At 44.2% G+C, this 19432-nt stretch overlaps 1 protein-coding gene across 36 annotated transcripts in view; it reads left to right on the forward strand.

Annotated features, from left to right (window-relative positions):
• The window catches only part of NRXN3 (neurexin 3), a 1571803-nt gene that overhangs the window by 88052 nt on the left and 1464319 nt on the right, over positions 1 to 19432 (forward strand). For 30 of the 36 annotated variants that reach the window (XR_006705193.1, XR_006705194.1, XR_006705195.1 and 27 more), the window contains exon 3: positions 12941 to 12958. The exons of the other annotated variants lie outside the window; for them this stretch is intronic. Coding sequence is in view for 27 of the 30 variants with exons in the window: in XM_045451709.1 (XP_045307665.1) it covers positions 12941 to 12958 (18 nt within the window). In the remaining 3 variants the exon portion in view is untranslated. The remainder of the gene's footprint in view (positions 1 to 12940; positions 12959 to 19432) is intronic. 36 annotated transcript variants of the gene reach the window in all.

The raw sequence follows: 19432 nt of genomic DNA on the forward strand, positions 1-19432 counted from the left end.
ACACCCCCCTTTCTAATGTTTTGACTGGTTTTTTAACTGTAGTACCACAGAAGTTATAAGATAAAAATGGTGATGAATAATAATTTAATTCAAAAAGCATATTACTGATATATAAAATATGAAATCCCTCCTAAGAACTCCCCCTCTGTTCGCTTGTTCTCTATGGGTCCTGGCAGTGGAATGCCACCCTGCCTGGGCTTCTGAGTTCCCTCTGCCAGGGCCTGCAGGATCCTGTTGAACCCTTCAGAATAGGCCTGGTACTAACTAGTGGGCTATATGCATGGTTCTCAGACTCGAAAATCATTCTTTTAGCTGCAGAGCAGATAGTGTACTAATTTCACATCACAGCACACACTGCTTTTCAAAGGGAAGAAGTCAACCTTGCTAATTTTCTGAAAATGAAAGAAGGGAGACTGTTTAAGAGAAAGCAGAAGAGTTGATGGGAGCTTGGCAGTGAGAGAACCTTAGGGCTACTTGCTTTCTTCTGAGGTTCTCAGGTCACTTAGAAACTTCTTTTCTCAGAGAATTTAGTTGAAAGTCTCCAGCTAACATGAGCCAATATCTGACCCCCTCCTCAAGCCCATGGCAGACACTGCTAATCAATCTTGACCCCCTTTTCTTTCCAAACCCATATGCAGCCTCAGACTCTTTTTTTAAAAAATTAAAAGCTTTTTAATGTTTATTTATTTTTGAGAGAGACAGACAGACAGACAGAGCGTGAGCAGGAGAGGGTCTGAGAGAGAGAGGGAGACACAGAATCCAAAGCAGGCTCCAGGCTCTGAGCTATCAGCACAGAGCCTGGCACAGGGCTTGAACCCACGAACCATGAGATCATGACCTGAGCCGAAGTCAGACACTTACCTGACTGAGCCACCCAGGTGCCCCCTCGGACTTTTTTTTTTTAACACATTACTCCAAAAATGTCACCAAAGAAAATGAAACTAATGTGTGTTAAGCACTAGACATTTTATGTACATTTGTCTGTTTTGAACCTTCTGGCAAATGTGAATGATCCCCATTTTACAGATGAAGTTTAAGTAACTTATACAAAGTCATCTAATAGCAACGTTGGTAGGGCTCAAAGCTTACATGTTGCCATGCCTTCCAGGGAGTCCTACCCTCGGGTGTCAATCTGACCACCAGGCCAGTAATGGTGAAACGTTCTTATGAGATGTGTCTCCACTTAATTGTCGCTGTCCATCCTCTGGGGCCACTTCAAGGTTACGCTAGTAAAAAAAAAAAAAAACTTTGAAGCATTCTCTGTCAACCCTAAATCCTGTATTAGTGCTAAGTGCAATAATAGGCCAGATAGGGCCACCCTATCATGTTTATCTACTCTCTTGCTTTATTAGATTTACTACCAACTGCATCCAGGGCAGTTTTTTTTTTTTCAGTCCCCAGTGCCTAAGTTGGTGTTTGGCATGTATAAGTGGTCAGTAAATGTTAGTTATTTCGAATTGAACCTGACACAGAGGCTCACTCTGGGAACACAAAGGGTGAGGATAAAGGCTTATGGCAAATTGAAAGCCTTCTTGGCTGTTCTGAGAATCTGTCAGCCAGCCTTTTCCAAACTGTGTTCCACGAGATTTTACTAGGTATTTTATGGAAGGAGAAGTGCCCAGTGTTCAAAAACATTTGTAAAACTGCATCCTGTATCCTCTCTTTGACTTCACAGTGTATCTTAGTGTAGGCAAGGCTTTCTGAAGTCTTGCCATAGCCATAGAGAAACTTGATTATTTTTGTTTAATTCAGTTGTTTCTACATTTATTATTTTGTTGCTGTTGGCAAGGAACTCCTATTTACATTTTACTGGATGTGTGTTTTTGTGGAATTCTGTTCTGGATATGTTGCCTCAATTTATAATCCTTTCTGTGAAATAGGGGTCCTGAAGTCATAAATGCTCCAAGAAATTTAATGACTTTTTTTTATTAAAATATAATTAATATACATGGTTAATTAGTTTCAAGTGTACAATATATTGATTCACAATTCTATACATTTCTCAGTGCTTATCAGGATACGTGTGCTCTCAATTCCCTTTATCTGTTTTACTCTTCCTGTACCACCTACCCTCTGGCAACCACCTCTGTGTTTAAGAGTCTGGTTTTTTGTCTCTTTTTTTGGTCTGTTTCTTAAATTCCACGTATGAGTGAAATCATATGGTATTTGTCTTTCTCTGACTTACTTCACTTAGCGTTATGCCCTCTAGGTCCATCCGTGTCATCACAAATGACAAGATCTCATTCTGTGTTATGGCTGATTAATATTCCATTGTGTATATATGCCACATCTTCTTTATCCATTTATCTATCGATAGATACTTGGGCTTCTTCCATAGTTTGGCTATTGTAAATAATGCTGCAGTAAACATAGGGGGGCATAGATCTTTTTGAATTAGTGTTTTTGTTTTATTTGGGTATAAACCCAGTAGTGGAATTACTGGATAATGTGGTAATTCTATTTTTAATTTTTTGAGGAACTTACATGCTGTTTTCCATAGTGACTGCACAGTTTGGATTCCCACCAATAGTGCACAATGGTTCTTTTTTTCCACATCCTTGCCAACGCTTGCTATTTCTTGTCTTTTTGATTCTAGCTGCCCTGACAGGTATAAGGTGATATCTCATTGTGGTTTTGATTTGCATTTCCCTGATGATTAGTGATGTTGACCATCTTTTCATGCATCAGTTGGCCATCTATTTGTATATCTTCTTTGGAAAAACATCTATTCAGGTCCTCTGCCTGTTTTTTAATTGGATTATTTGTTTGGTATTGAGTTGTGTAAGTTGTATATGTCTTTCATATATTTTGCAGATGACTTTTTTTGTTTTATTATTTATTTTTGACAGCAAGAGAGAGGGAGACAGAGTGCAAGTGGGGGAGGGGCAGAGAGAGAGGAAGACACAGAATCCGAAGCAGGCTCCAGGCTCTGAGCTGTCAGCACAGAACCCAATGTGGGGCTTGAACTCACAAATCATGAGATCATGACCTGAGCCGAAGTCAGATGCTTAACTGACTGAACCACTAGGTGCCCTATATATTTTGGATATTAACCCTCTTATCAGATATATCATTTGCAAATATCCTCTCCCATTTAGTAAGTTGTCTTTTTGTTTTGTTGATGGTTTACTTTGCTAATGACCGTCAACAATTATTGTCACTGGAATTGGCAACCTCACACCACAATTTCTTGAAATTTGCCCCCAGTTCCCCATGACCTAGATTTGGGTGGTTGACTAGTGAGAGAAGAAATAATTGGGAATGGATGAACAGTACTATGAGAAGGAAAAAGACTTTGAATTCAGAGAAATATGAGTTAAAATCCTGGATACTCTGTATGAGTGAAGTGAGCTTGAAGGTATTAACTCCCCTGAGCCTTGGTTTCCCTGTTTGTTAAGTGGGGATAACAACCGTGTCTATATCAGCATTAGATGAAGTCATGTATATACGATGCTACCACAGGGGGCTACCACAGGAGGCCTTCATTAAATAGCAGAGATTATAATGGACAATGAATGACCCTTGCACTTGTCTTCTGGGTCATATTTTTAAGTTTCTTTCATTTTTTAAAGTTTTATTGTATTTCATTTCATTTTATTTTATTTTATTTTAAGAGAGAAAGCGGGGGAGGCAGAGACAGAGGGAGAGAGAGAGAGAGAGGGAGAGAGAGAGAGAGAGAGAGAGAGAGAGAGAGAGAGAGAATCCCAAGCAGGCTCCACACCGTTAGTGCAGAGCCTGATGCGGCGCTCGAACTCATGGAGCCATGAGATCATGACCTGAGTCGAAACCAAGAGTTGGATGCTTAACCAGCTGAGCCACCCAGGCGCCCCAAGTTTCTTTTATAATATCATTGTGAATAGTTACCATATTTAATCTTTTTGATACGAGGTATGGTTGCGAAAAGAGGTTCAGGGAGGGTTGTGAGTTGCCAGAGGTCACGCAGCTGATACTAGGCTAGAAAGTCAGGGCTCAAAACCTAGGCTTCTGTCAGCAAAATGTGGTGCATACATACAATGGAATATTATTCAGCCTTGAAAAGAAAGGTGATTCTGATACCCACTACATGGGTGAACCTTAAGGGTGTTATGCTAGTGAAATAGGCCAGTCACAAAAGGACAAATACTGTATGATTCCACTTACATGAGGTTCCTGGAGTAGTCAAATTCGTAAAGACAGCATGTAGAAAGGTGGTTGTGAGGGGCTGGGGGAGGAGTTGTGGGCAGGCATTGTTTAATGGGAACAGAGTTTTAGTTTTGCATGGTGAAAGGAGTCCAGGAGATGGAACGTAGAGACGACTGTGCAATGCTGCACAGTGGTGTGAATGGACTTGATGGGGCACCTGGGCGGCTCAGTCAGTTGAGCATCCGACTCTTGATTTCAGCTTAGGTCATCATCCTAGGGCTGTGAGATGGAGCACCAAGCGGGGCGCCGCACTGAGTGTGGGGCCTGCTTGAAGTTCTTTCTCCCTCTCTCTCTCTGCCCCTCCCTGGCTTGTGTGCCTGCATGTGCACACACACTCACTCTAAAATAAAATAAAGACTTAAAAAAAAGTTTAAGTTGGTAAATGTTATGTAATGTGTATGTAATCACCACCACAACAAAAATATTTAGGAAAAAAAAGTCAGGGCTTCTGATTCCAAAGGCAGGGCTCTTTCCTACACATAACAGCACTCCCTACAGAGGAATGAGCAGCCAGGGTGGGGGTGGCCTCTTCCAACGCCCATTGTACTGAATTACAAAATCTATAGAACTCACCTCTGCTGAGAAGACCCTCTTCTCCCATATCATTCTTCCAAGTGGCAAAAGCCCAAGGAGTTAGTCTTTCCAGACAGCAAGGAATTCTTGGAAAGAGGACTGATCCTCAGTCTCATGGAAACCACTTGGGTCAAATAGCAATGATTTGCTAACATTGATTAGTACTTCTTCAACCTCCCAGTGCTTTTGCGTAATTTGCTCCTTATAACCCCTACATCAGTCCTACAAGATAAGTAAACTCTCCCCATTTTATAGATTGAGAAGTTAGGGCTCAGGGTGGTCAGTTAGCACGGCCAAGCTCATGTGCAGTTTGTGGAGGAGCCAGGTCTTTTACTCCAGATCCTGCCTCTTAACCCCTGCGCTGTCTGCAGGAAGAAGGGAAATGGAAGGTGTCTGCACCTCAGCTGTTTTTCCCTGATTTTTGTTCCCTCCTGTGATGCACTTCTCTCTGTCCTATGAAGATGAGGGACATCCTCTCATCGAGGTCAGTTTGTCTCCTGATTTCCTGGTGTTCAGGTGTCTACTCTTCTCCCTGGTTGGGTCATGCTCATTTGGGGAGGGTAATATCCACTTTTACCTAGGAAGTTAGCCTTTGGGCCCCGTCTCCTGGCTGTGTCCACCTGCTATGAGGACTTTTCTAAAGACTTATCAGGCGGGAGCCTGTTGCAGGTGCCAATGCTGGCACCTCATGGCCTAATACTGAGACGTACTGTTTAGCTAGGGATGACTTTTGTTTGCAAGGCTTAAACATCTGGATAGAGGCTAAACTTGGCACTTTTAGTTTACAAGGCATATATCAACAAGCCAGCACAGACATTCCTAATAACAACTTCAGAATGTGTTTATTGGATGTTTACTCTGTGCCTGGCCTTGTGCTAAGCCCTTTATATGGATCATCTCATTTGACCCTTATAATAGTCACATAAATTAGGTACAGTCAGTTCTGCTAGAATGCTGATTTTGAAAATACAAATTTGTTCCAATGTGATCGATCTATTAGGGAACAATTTGGGCATAATGCTTTTGCCTTTGATTATGCACAATTTTGTCCACAAGAAACACTAGGTAAAGGCAGAAAACTTCAGCAAGCCAAACCAGGCTGTGTAGAAATACACAAATGCACACACCTCAAAAGCTCCTTCAGTTAGCACGTGTGCTGTGAGCCACACCCTTGCACATCTGGTGTCACAGCTCTGTCCGATGTCAGAGCATCCTCCTTTTACTACTTGGCAACAGCTCACAAGCTTCCTGTTTCCATGAGCACACTTCAAATCTTTTTCAAGGGCTCTACTGATGGTAGTATTTATATATTTCTTAATTATTTAACACATGTAAAACTGGTTCCTATTCTGGTTCCTATTATGGGTCACTGATGAGGTTTCTGGGTGTCATGCCCCAACTTCATTTTCCCCATTAGCCTTGTGTTTTTACTGCATGATTTTGCACAGTGTTGTGACTGTTAAGAATTGACACATGCTTCTAACCAAACTGATTACCCCGACATTATTTTTATGTGGACAAAGTAGAAGGTAAGGCTAAGCACTTTGACAAAAATATTTGTAATAACTAACGGTAAAGTCAGGATTCAAACCCCAGATTGCCTTACCCCCATGTCTGTGCTCAAATTCGCTAAAACACTAACAAAACAAAACAAAACCAGAAACCCTGGTGTCTGCACTGATCTTTGATTGCATGTGTAACAAGTAGACTCCTTCTTCCTCCAACTGTCGGTCAAACTCTGGTTCCTCAAGCCAGAGCCACTACAAGTATGTGAGAGCCCCTAAGGTATTTGGGCACAGTACTGACTGAGCCCAGGGGTGTGCCATCCGTGTTCCTTCCTGCTTTGCAGCCCATTCCTCTCCCTGCTGCTGCCTTCCCTGGCTGGCTGGCACTTGACCCAGCAGCTATCTCTCCCCTCCATCTTACAGGCTGGAGTTATTAGCACCAAAGAACAAAAGCAAGGAGAGTGGGACTGGGGAGGGGAGGGGTCTCAGTCTTCTACGAAGACAGATAAATAGGTTCTGTGTTGAGGATGAAGTTAATACCACCTGGCCTTTTGTGGAGAGACATCTCTTCCTGTGTTTGAAGAGCTCAAACACTGAAAGCTGGAAAGAGCCCCAGAACACAGGAAGCCCAGCCACTTCGCTGCTGGAAGTTTGCTTTAGCTCAACTAACGAGATCGTTTCTGTATTTGTTCCTGAAGTAGAGGGAAGAACCTTGTGCTCACTCTCCCCAGGGGCATGAAAGGAGAGGCCACTGGGGAGATGCAGTCCTTGCCTTTTTTTTCTTCCCTCTCCTAACATTGTAGTCTGGTGTACTCTTCAATTGAAGGCCTGATCTGATGCTTGTGGGCCTGGGGCAAGAATGTACATGAGAGACAATGGGCAGCCTCCCTTCTTTTCTACCTCCAGCAGCATGGAGATCCTTCTGGACATTTGTGTGGACACCCCAGCCTATAGAAGTCCATAGCTCCTGTAAATTGCTTTCCCTTGGCCATTTCTTGACACTAGAGTATGCACATTGGTGGACTGGTCAGCTTTTGGGAGAATGGACCCAAGGAAGAGACCCATGTGAATTTGGGGCAATTTGAGCAAGGAATTCTGAGTACCGGATTGTACTCTACAAAGGGCTTAGTGGCAGGAATTGCTGATTCCCAATGGGAACATCTAGTTGGCCCTGTAGACTCCTCAGATCCTGGGCTGAGATGTAGCTACAGGAGGGCCAGAGCATGCTTCTCCCTGTAAAGCATATCGCCCAGGGCAAGGACCCCAATTAACCAGGCCTATGGTCATATTGCATTTGACCCCTTCCCTCTGCCCTGGGCTGTGCTTTTTTTCTCACTTCTGTGAGATGCCCTACATTCCTATCCCTGATTTGTTGCTTGATGGGTCAGATGGTACTTGTCCTGGTTTGCTCTTTTATTTAGAAATATAGCTTGACCCTTATAAGCTACTCTGAGTATGAGAGCTACTGATAATGAGAGAGCCTCCTCTCTGGGTCTTAGTTTCCCTGTCTGTAAAACAGGATGAAGAATGTTCCTACCTGCTAGGGTTTTGGTGAGAATTAAATGAGATGAGGTATATAAAGCACTTCACACAGGGCCCCGCACACAGAATATTTGATAAATGTGAGCTTTATTATGAGTTAGTAGTGTTTTGTGCCAGGGATATATAGACATTATATTTTATCACCACACTTACCCTGTGACATGTGATGCTGGACACAGCAATTGGCTCAGGAACATGTGACCTAAGCTAAACCAATGAGAGCCTTCCCAGGGAATTTTACCAGTATTACCAGGAAATCGGCTGTTCCCTTTTCTCTAGAGCTGACAGGATCCATCTTTGTTACCACATGGGGACAACCCACCTGATCATGAGGGCAGCACAGGAGAAAACAGTTGTTCTTAATTAAGGAGGGGATTAAGACAGACCCAGAGTCTAATAGCAGCTCTGCCCCTCTGTCCGTAGGCATGTGCCATAACATCTCTGAGCCTCCCTTTTCAATTGTAAATGGAGATACCAATATTAATCAAGATGATTTATTAACCATTCAATACATATTGCTGGTCACCTGTAGTAGGCCAGACCCAGCTTACACACTGGGGATACAAGCAATGAATGAGAGAGACAGTGCTGCTCTCATGAAGCTTATATTTCCAGGGAGATATAAACAATAAAAGCAGAGACCCATCCTGTGATGTCAGATAGTGATTGGTGCCATGAGAAAGGAAAAGCAGGGTAAGTGGCAGAGAAGGGTCCCATGTTAGTGAAGGTGGTTAAGAAAGGCCTTCCCGAGGAAGTAATATTTGAGCTGATACCTGAAGAAAGTGAGAAATGGCCTTATATATGCCTGACAAAGACCATTCAGTCCAGTGCTTAGCACATGCATAGGCTGCAGGCAGGACTTGCTCAATTAGTGTTAGTTACTTCTATTATGATAGGGGGTTGAGGACTGGCTCTCATAACCTTGCACCTTCTCTCTTCTGGCCCCCTAGCTCTGGCACTCACACTGATCTTGATGGAAAAAATGCCCGATGAAAACAAATTCTGGCCCAATCTGGGGCTATTTCTGTTAGGAATGCCATGCTTAAAGCAGGGATGGGGGAGCAACCCAGAGAGGAAGCATTTGGCTGCCATTGCCACACTTTACCTACTGTCTTTAGCATCACAACCAGAGAAGAAGTAAATTAGGGCATTCGCCCTTCACTCAGTATCCAGCAGACACTTATGGTGTATTCAACGATAACCTCAGCCACAAGTACATATGCTCAGCATGGTTATTTTGAAGTTCAAAAGGAAACACTTCCCTGTAGTGTGGGAAGATCTGGTTCTTCTAACCATGGGGGGAAAATGAGGGACCCTTCATCTGCTCCTGTTGTGTTTACAGAGGGAGCTCTCCTGCCTCACCCTTCATTTGGTCTAGATCATTTCACAAGGGAGGAGTCCAAGATCCCCCCACTCACTACTTACACACACACACACACACACACACACACACACACACACACAGGAGCTCTGGGGAGGGTGGGGCAGGCTGCACAGCCAGCCTCTTGGAGGCGAGGCCCAGCCAAATCTTTTGGGATCCCACCTGGTGAACTCTGTCTTGGGTCTGACCTATTTTCTAGGAGAGAAAATAGAATATAGATTTAAATGCAGTGGTGCTCTGGAAAACTACAGGCCCAGCAGTGTGAGAAAATAAAACAGTGGGGGGGAACAGAGGAAGTGTCAGCATGAGTGAGGATGCCACCTCTCCTGGATCAATCTTATTTATTTGTCAACTGCCTTTTCTTCTGCAATTTGCTCCCTTTTTTTTTCCACAAAAAATTGATATACATACACACATTTACGTATTTACCTTTTCTTTGACCAGTCCTGGGGTCCAATGCTGCTTCCCCATACATAGACTCTAGGCTGCAGACCAGTAGCAACCACAGACAGAGGGAGCTCTGGGGATGGTCACCTAGGAAGTGGAATGGCAGCAAGGCATAGAATCAGAAATGCTCACAGCTGCATCCTAGGTCAGCCTTCCTTGCTCTGTGACCACAGAAGAGATTTTTAATACCCTTGTCTTCTCATATATGAAGGTAATAAAATTACTAGCTAACATTGAAGGCTTTCTAAATGTAGGTACTGTTCTAAGCTCCTCACAACCACACTAGGAGGTAGGAACTATTATCATCCCCATTTTACAGATAAGAAAACTGAAGCACAGAAAGTTTCAGTAACTGACCCAAGGTCTACATAGCCTGTAGACCTGGCAATCAAGCTGTGGATCTCCCTTTCTGTGTCAATTCCTGTGACTTGGTCTGAGTCATATGGCTACACTTGGAGCTAAGGTGGGGGTGGGGGTCATCTCTACCAAGCCACATGGATTTAGGGTGGGAAAGGAGTTCCCCAGAAGATAACTGCGACTTGTTCCAAGAAAGAAGGGGTAAAGGATCGACAGGCAATGTAACAGATGATTCCCCCACACCCCCATCAACCTTTGCCATTTCATTCTGTTGGTCAGAATTGAATGTGGAGATTCAGGTTACTGCTTCTTGGGACAGGGGCCAGGTGACACTGTGTCTCTCTCTTCCTCAAGTTGGACACAACGTTCAGAACTGCCTCCAGCTCAGTGACACAGCTAAAAACTGAACCTGGACCCTACCCCTCACTGTAGGAAGCTTATCTTCGTGGTCTTTTGCCCCTCTTTGGCGAGAAGAGATGCTGTATGTTTTATGCTCACGACTAGAACTGAGGCCAATTAAGGATTCAGGAGGGAAAACAAAAGAAACAAGAACAGCATTTGTTTTGACTCCTGTACCTGCTCTCCTACAATCTCTTAACCCTCCCTTGCCCCACTTCCCACTGAGGACAAGAAGGGAGGAATAAGACCCAAGGTGGGGGAGGGCTGGAACACATGCCTTCATTGACAAGTAGAAGAACTGAACCAAAGTCTCACACACACACACACACACACACACACACACACACACACACACACACCTTAACTTAATTCCTGTGGTCTCTTGGTGTTTCCAGGGAGCCATCTGGTCAACATTTTTTGGTAATTCTGTCTGTGGTAATTCAAAGTGATAACAATCAGCACAGCTAACATTTATGCAGTGTTTGCCTTGTACTGAGTTAAGTGTTTTACAAGTATTTAATCTCCTAACACTGCCATGAGGGAGGTTTTGTTCTCTTCCCATTGTGTAGCTGAGGAAAACAACTCAGAGGTTCAGTGATTGATCCAAGGCCATTCAGTAGGCAGGGATTTGAACTCAAACCTGTCTCTCTCCAGAGTTTAAGATTGTAAACACAATGTTGAAATAGGAAACTTTGGGGTTCCAAGGTATCCTGTCTCCCTTGCATGTTGGTACCTCCAAAGAGCATGTTTCCATGAACAATGGTGTTGACACTCCCACCACTGAACTCCACCACGTGTAAATAGTTTGATATCCTGTTTAATGAAGGGGTATTTTAATGACCACTCTTCTAGGCAATCCATCAGTCATGGTTAATGGCCCTGCTTAGTTATTTATACAGAATGTTTTCCCTTCTTACCTCTTCTATTTTGCCACTTCTTGCTTCCACTCCACCCCTGAATCTAGCAACTCACCAGAAAATCTGAAAGGGGGTGTGGCTGAGGAATGATTCAGAGCTCTCTAGAAGTCTTTTTGGGCAGATACAGCTTTTAAGGAATACAGGGTGTGGGCTAAAGAAATGCTCAGCTGTTGCTGTGGGTTTGCCTCTCCTGGATGTGGGGGGCACAGCTCTGTTAGGTCAATGCCTGCATTTTCCTGGGGCAAGAGTTACAGTTCCTAAGGAACTTGCTGAAGCTTTACAAAACTAATTGCAGCAAATTTAGAGGTGCAGTGGATAACCCATTACTTACTCATGGGTTAGCTAGGAGGGTCTCTCCCATGGCTTCAGGATGCTCACTTTAGCCTACAAACTGAATTTGGGTTCCATATGCCCTTGAGAGACCTGGGTTTCTGTTGAATAAATGCTGGACTGGGTGGGATTCAAGAGGTCTAGGGTCTTATCTAGTCTCTGTACCTGAACTAAATGCGTGAACTTGCATGAGTCTCTCAACCTCTTTCATCCCCCATTTGAGCCAAAAATGAATTAAGCTAGATGATGTCTGTGGGTATCCCAGGTCTACCTTTCAATGATTCTAAGTGAGTCACCCAGGATTGCTTGGATGGCCAGTGGTTTTTGAAGAAGCCCCCTGTTCCATCTTCTTAGCTCAGGTATATCCTTTCAGGTTGGGTCTAGAGGTTTTAACAAAGTTTTGGCCTGCTCTTGACTTAGCTTCTCAGCACAATTCTATCTTGCATTTGAGGGTAGGAGGAGGAGATTGTGTTCATGAAGACAATGGGAGTGAACCGTTCTTCATTTTTTGAAAGTTCATTGGCTTAATTCAAATGTCAACCTTCCTAGGGCTGGATGTTTATTTGTAGTTGTCAAAAGTGATTTCAAGTGGCAATTCCTGTCATTAATGATGGGGTGAAAAGCAAGGAGAAAAATTAAAAGGGGAGACAGGATTTCAATTTGTATGGCAAATGATCCACTCACATACAATCTCATGTACACACGCTGCTGTCTGTGATAAAGGATGGTCCCTGGGTATATCAGGGAGGGAGGGGATTATAAATGTTTTGTTATCTTCTGTCCTTCAGTCCTATATGGTAAATAATGCTGCAACTTGCTCTTAATTATTATGCCTCTTTTTCTTTGTTCCTCAAGGGAGTGGTTTATTATTATTTTTCTCTCTGTGGGGAAACTTGCTTGACATCATGTCCAGTGTTCTGTATCTGGAGGCGAGGAGGATTTGCTTGGGTGTTGTTGTGTAGAAATCAACCAGAATATTTTAACCAATATTCTTGCAGGATTCCAGTCTGCTTGGCTTTTTTGGAGCCCTATCTGATTCCAGGATGATGTCTTTCCGGACAGATGTGAAACACCCCTCTCTTGCTACATGCACAGTGGAAAGGGAGCTTGGCCCCTCAGCTTGCATGGGTGGTTTTTGGGTGAAGGTAGAACTAAGTGCTCAGAGGTTGAGTACCTTTGGGGTCTTGCATGAACATGATAGTCATGCAAGGGCACGTTGCACTGTGTGTGTGTGTTTCTAACACTCTTCTTCCTTTTTCTCCCCCTTTCTCTCCTCTGCCTTTCCCTCTTTGAAAATGCTGCCACAGATGTCAGTCAAGGTCCAGGTGAGTTTCTGTGTGTGTACAGCTGCTGTGGAAATTTCCCCTCTGCCAGATTGTGCATGGTTTGACTCTGAGTGAGACCTTTTTCTAGGGACTCTTAAACAGAACAGAAATCTAAGTACATTGCATTTTCATTGATTTGGGTTGAGAATAAGAAATGCCTTGAATTGATGTGTTCATGTTGGTTTTGAAAACCATTTTAAAACCAAAGGAATGTGGTTCCCATGCTTATACGGTCACTTCCTTCTGATTAAAATTTCTGGGTGAATCAAAGAAATGGAAAATGAGCATTTTTGGAAAATATTTTTAAAGATATTCTTAAGATATGAACTCTACAATTTAATGAGCATTTTTGCCTTGTCATACATAAATCTACTTATCTTCTATAGTTTCATGTGGTTGAAAGTTGAAGATATGAATACTTAGCATAGAAAATATGTGATGAGAGAAGAAGTCTTATTTCTTTGAATTCTAAGAAATGGCTTTCCCCTGCCCGACAATGAAATTGGCAATTTTTAAAAGGTTATGTAACTAATACATGTTCACTGTATTTAAAAAAAACGAAAATATAAAGAAGAGGAATGGTTTTTGTCAATGAACAAATGGAAGAATGATTCTCATGCTAATTGTGCATTTCTCTTTTTAAAATGCATACTCATCCAGCGTTCTAATTGTAAGCATTGTGTGTGTGTCTGTGTGTACAGACATATATGTACACACATACACACACACAGGCTCATATAAGAGGTTACAACCATATATGGATAAGAAGTGTGAGATGACTTAGAATGATTTGGAGATCATTCTAAACTGGATAGAATTTTGAGTTAAGAGGAGTAATTAACCTTACCAAATGAGAAGGGAATATCATCTTTCTTTGCTATTTTCACATATGTTTTCTTGTTTAGTCATTTTAACATTTAATTCTTATAACATCAATACAATTATATTTTAATATGATGAAAATTGAGAGCCCAACAGGTTAAGCCATTTGCCCAAGGTCATAGGGCTTGTCAGTGGTAGCACTGGGATTTGAATTTAGGACTTTGGGACTCTAAAGCCCAGGCACCTTCCATTGGAACATACTGAAAATTCCATCACTGAAAATTCTCAGCAACTGAAGGTCTTGTAAACATTTCCTAAGGGGACTATCATTGATTTTTTGCTTAGAGATAATGTGACGTTTTCATTATCAGCAGTCCTCTTTCCAAATGAATTTATCCTTCTCTTCTCTTCTCTCTCTCTTTCTTTCTTTTTTATTTTTAATTTTTTTAATGTTTAGTTTTAAAAATTTTTTATATTTATAATATTATTTTTATTGAAAAACAAAATTTATGTATTAGTGGACTGACAAAAGTCCAAACTTGTGTTGTTCAAGGGTTTACTGTATTTCATTTTTTAAAAATATTTTTATATTAAACATAATTTTTGTCAAATTGGTTTCCATATAACACCCAGTGCTCATCCCAACAGGTGCCCTCCTCAATGCCCATCACTCACTTTCCCCTCTCCCCCACCCCCCATCAACCCTCAGTTTGTTCTCAGTATTTAAGAGTCTCTTATGGTTTGCCTCCTTCCCTCTCTGTAACTTTTTTTTTCCCCTTCCACTCCCCCATGGTCTTCTGTTAAGTTTCTCAGGATCCACATATGAGTGAAAATAATGTTTATTTTTGAGGAGGGGGGGAGGGGCAGAGAGAGGAAGACACAGAATCTGAAGGAGGCTCCAGGCTCTGAACCATCAGCATGGAGCGTGACGTGGGGCTCAAATTTACGAACCATGAGATCATGACCTGAGTCAAAGTCAGATGCTTAATCGACTGAACTACCCAGATGCCCCTTCCTTCCTTCCTTCCTTCCTTCCATCCTTCCTTCCTTCCTTCCATCCCTCCTTCCCTCTTTCCTTCCTTCCTTCCTTCCATCCTTCCTTCCCTCTTTCCTTCCTTCCTTCCTTCCTTCCTTCCTCCCTCCCTCCCTCCCTCCCTCCCTCCCTTCCTTCCTTCCTTTGTTCCTTCCTTCCTTCCTTCTTTCCTTCCTTCCTTCCCTCCCTCCCTCCTTCCCTCCTTTCCTGTTTAAAGAATCACCCAGACTTAAGTAGGGTTTCTCACCATTGATCTATATGGTATATTACATAGCAAAAAAGAATAATACAGTTATCTCCAGCTAATACACAGGATTTCCCTTTTTTTTTTCTGCCCCTACCTCACCTTTGAAAATAAGTGGTGGTTGAAATGAAGCACAGGACAGCATTTCCTAAGAAGATACCATTAAATTAATTTTCTATTTAATAATATTTTACTCAACAAATATCTATTGAGAATCTATTATGTGCCAGGCACTGTTCTAGGCATTAGGGATAAAACAGTGAACAAAACAGAAGACAATCCATGTCCTCATGGATCTTTTATTCTACTTGAGGGAAGACAATGAACTAATGAACTGGATATATACGCACACCTATATACATATTATATATACAATATATACATGTATTGTATCAGAGGGTAGGCAATCAGCATTTTGGAGAAAAACAAAAATGTTAAAAATTAGGTTGCTAATTTATAGAGGGTGGTCAGGAATGCGCTCTCTGTTCAGATGATATTTTCTCGAATACCTCAAGGAGGTGAGGTAGTAAGCCCAGCACCTGCAATTTTGTTTGGAAAAGTGCCACTTGGCTCAACCCCTCCTCATCCTGGTTCCTGGCAGAGAGGTGACCCATGGTCCCCACTTTGGCTTGTGTGTGTTGTGTCCTGTCCAGAGGGTCCCAGCTGAGGGAGTAAGTGGGGCTGATATCCAGCCTGCATTCCTCTTGCCAAGCCTATGATCCTGGGGCTGCCTCTGACCAGGGGGCACCTTTTTGTGATTCTCACAAAGACATCTATTGGTCCTGGATGAAATAGCATGGCGGAGTAAAGTGCAGTGGACACACAGGCTTCTGTTTTTCCAGAGGGGTGGGTGACCCTCCCTTAGTTAACAGCAACTATAATTAGTCCAGCTTAGCACCATTGCAATGAGCATTGCATCACCTTATTCTCCTAATGACCCTCTAAGGTGTGTCTGCTGAGTCCCATTTTTTTGCGGAGGAAGTTGAGGCCAGGAGGTTAAATGTTGTGTTGAGGTCACCCAGCCATCTAGTAGCTGGGCCAAGAGAGGGTTCCTGCTTGATTCCAAATCTTGCACTCTTTGTTCTGCCCTTGAAGGGTCAAGAGCTGATAGCCAATCCTGTAACCACCCCCGACCCGGACCCCTGGCTTTTTTTGTGGTTTCTGAGCCTGAAGCAAATAACTAGTTCAGAAACTTGCCTTGTGGCCCAGGACGTAGCAGGAGGCAGCCTGGGCTGCCTGGCCCTGGCTGAGGTCAGCGGCAGCCTCCTGCCTCTTCGAGCCCCTGGCCAGGCAGTGTGGAGCCAGCAGTGCTGTGGCTCTGAAACAAGAAGCCTTTAGTGGTTCACTGATTTTCCCCCCTTCCCCTCAGGAAGACAAATTGGGGATTTTATGAGCTAATGTAACTGTTTACCCAGGGGCCGCTGGAAGACTGTGAGGGACGATTGATTAATTTTACATGTTTACAATTTTACATGTAATTTATTGGTTAGCAGTAACACTACTGTATAAGACGCAGCTGGAAATGGGGCCTGGCAGGCAGCACCTTTCTCAAGGTTCAGGAGATGGGCTGGGGCTTGGAGAGACTGTCCTGGAAACACCCAGGAGAAAAGCGGCAGGTGATAGGTACTTCACTGGACTTGTGTGTGGGAAGATCCGCAGCCCCTCCTCCTAGTCCCTAGGAGGGAGGTTTCAGATAATAAAGTAGCATCAGGGGCACCTGGGTGGCTCAGTCGGTTGGGCGTCCGACTTCGGCTCAGGTCATGATCTCGTGGTCTGTGAGTTCGAGCCCCGCGTCGGGCCCTGTGCTGAACAGCTCAGAGCCTGGACCCTGTTTCAGATTCTGTGTCTCCCTCTCTCTCTGACCTTCCCCCCTTCATGCTCTGTCTCTCTCTGTCTCAAAAATGAATAAATGTTAAAAAAAATAAAGTAGCACCAGGCATTTGTAGGGTGCTGACCTGAAGGAGGTGAGGGACACTCAGCTCTGATTTAACTCTTTACCTCAACCCTCCCCTGTCCTCTTTCAGATGAGAAGAGCCTCAGGGAGGGTCAGTAACTGCCCAGAATCTCCAGCTGCTAGGACAAGACAAGGATCTCAGATCTGTCTGGTTCCAAAGAGTGTGCTCTTTTTCTTTGAAACCCTGGCATTTCCAAGGCAGAGTTGTGGGCCTCTTATCTGTGTCTGCACTCTTAGCTCTCCGCGCAGTGCATGGCACATAGTAGGGCCTCAAAAAATTTATTGAGCAGGGAGTGTGGGAACAAGTATCAGGGCATTGTGAGTCTGTAGGGTCCCTGAGCCATATTTGAGCTGAAAGGCCATCCTGTCCAAAGAGTACAACTATTTTACTTTTCAAAGGAGGAAACTGAGGCCCAGGGAGTGGCAGGGACATCTCCAGGGCCAGGTAACCAGTTTGTGGCCTGGAAGAGACCCTTGTCAGGTACGTATCCCACGCCTCTGTCATACTGGGATTTGTCAATGGTCTCCCTGTGCTGCCTGGGGGCAGGAGTGGGCAGGCCCAGCCCAGTACCATATCACACCCTTAGCTCTCTCCCTTTTTCCCATGTGTTCTAGAACTCTCTCCAAGGGGAGAGCAAGCCCTTTGAAGGCGAGAAAGGATCTAGGAGGCAGGGAACAGTGCTGGGGCCTCTAGGTGTACGAACCCTCCCTTCCCCTCCCCCAGTGCCTCCCCTCCAGCCAGGAGGGGCTCTTTATGGTGCTCCAATGACAGTCTCTCTCCTCAGAAGGGATAATTTCTCAGACCGCCTGCTGATTAGAGCTGGAATTTAAATGAATAACTGTGACCTTGTGCAAGTGCCCTAGTTACTCAGAGGCCCGATGAGGAAATAGGCCTCTCGCTTCAGTCCATCAGAGCCCTGGCAGGCGCAGGAGGAGGGGCTGCTGTCTGCCGAGGCCCAGAGGAGGCCCGGTCTGCTGTTGCCCGAAGCAACTGATGGCCTTCGCTTGAGCCTCCCTCTGCCCATTCTTGATCTCTGCCCTCGGTGTCTTCCCCCTTCAGTTTAAGTCATCTCAAGGCTGTCCTTGGAGAGGGGACCTGATTATTTGTCCTGAGCCCTGCCCTGTCTCTGGGGAGTCCAGCCCTGTCTCTGGGAGGGGCACTGTTCTGAACCCAAAGTCAGACGCAGAGCCGACGTGTCTGACTCGTGTGATGGACACGGAGGGTCTGCCCTAGAAGTTGCTCCGCGGAGGAGAGCCCCCAGAACCGCAGCCTCGGCTTCACGCAGGAGCTTGTTAGAAAAGCAGAATCTCGGGCCTTGCCCCAGACCTGCTGAGTCAGAATCTGCTTTTTTTACCAACATGTCCAGGTGTATGTACACACATTAACGCTTGAGACGTGCTGACCTAAAGAGTCCAGCTTCTCCCCTCTGGGGCCATGAATGCCATGTTCCTCGTCTCTTCCGTTTTTCTGGGTTGACAGGAGTTGGGAGGGAGGATGGGATTAGGGAAGGGAAAGGGAATGAACACTCCTGACCACTGAGTCTGTGCCTGTCACTGTTCAGGCCCTTTCGATATAAGAATTTACATACTGTGAGTCAGGGGAGCTCAGGATAGAACACGTTTCCGTCAACAACTGCTCAGGGGCCAAATCCAGCCTGCTGTCTGCTTTCATATGGCCTCTGGGCTATGGATGGTTTTTCTCTTTCTAAATAGTTGAAAGCTGCAAAAATAATTTGTGGTGCACACATTTTATGAAATTCAGACTTCAGTGTTCATAAAGTTTTATTGGAACACAGGCACCCTTGTTTGTCTCTGTTTTGTCTCTGGCTGCTTTGCAAAGGCGGGGTTGAGTAGCTGTGACAGAGACTGTGTGTCCTGTAAAGCCTGGAAAATTTACCATCTGGCTCTTTACAGAAAAAGTTTGCCACCCTCGGTCTAGAGCATAGACTTGGAGCCAGATGCCTGGGTTGACATCCTAGCTTTCTCTCCGTATGAACAGTAGGACCTGTTCAAGTTACTTTCCCTTTGTGGGCCCTACTTGCCTCATCTGTGAAATGGGGACAGGAAGTACCTTCACCAACAGGGGCTGTTGTGTAAGTGAGCTCATGCATATCAAGTCTTTAGAGCAGTGCCTGGCACATGGTAAACCATGTATAAATTAGCCAGTATTGTAAGTTCTCTCATTTGATCCTTTCCACATGTTTTCATTTCACAGATGAAGACACTTGGGCTCGAGGGTTTAAAACAAAAGACGTTCTTTGGTCTGTTTGGTCTTCCAAACTATTCACAGGCATGCCACCAGTCCTGTGCTGGAGAGCCCCTCGAAAGACACCTGCTATGCTCCCCCTTGTCACAAATTTTCTCCCATCCATCCTGATCTTTATGTCTTCAGTGAAGAGGTCCCTCAAACGTAGATCCTGG

This window comes from Leopardus geoffroyi, chromosome B3 (genome assembly GCF_018350155.1).
Source record: "Leopardus geoffroyi isolate Oge1 chromosome B3, O.geoffroyi_Oge1_pat1.0, whole genome shotgun sequence".
NCBI lineage: Eukaryota > Metazoa > Chordata > Mammalia > Carnivora > Felidae > Leopardus > Leopardus geoffroyi.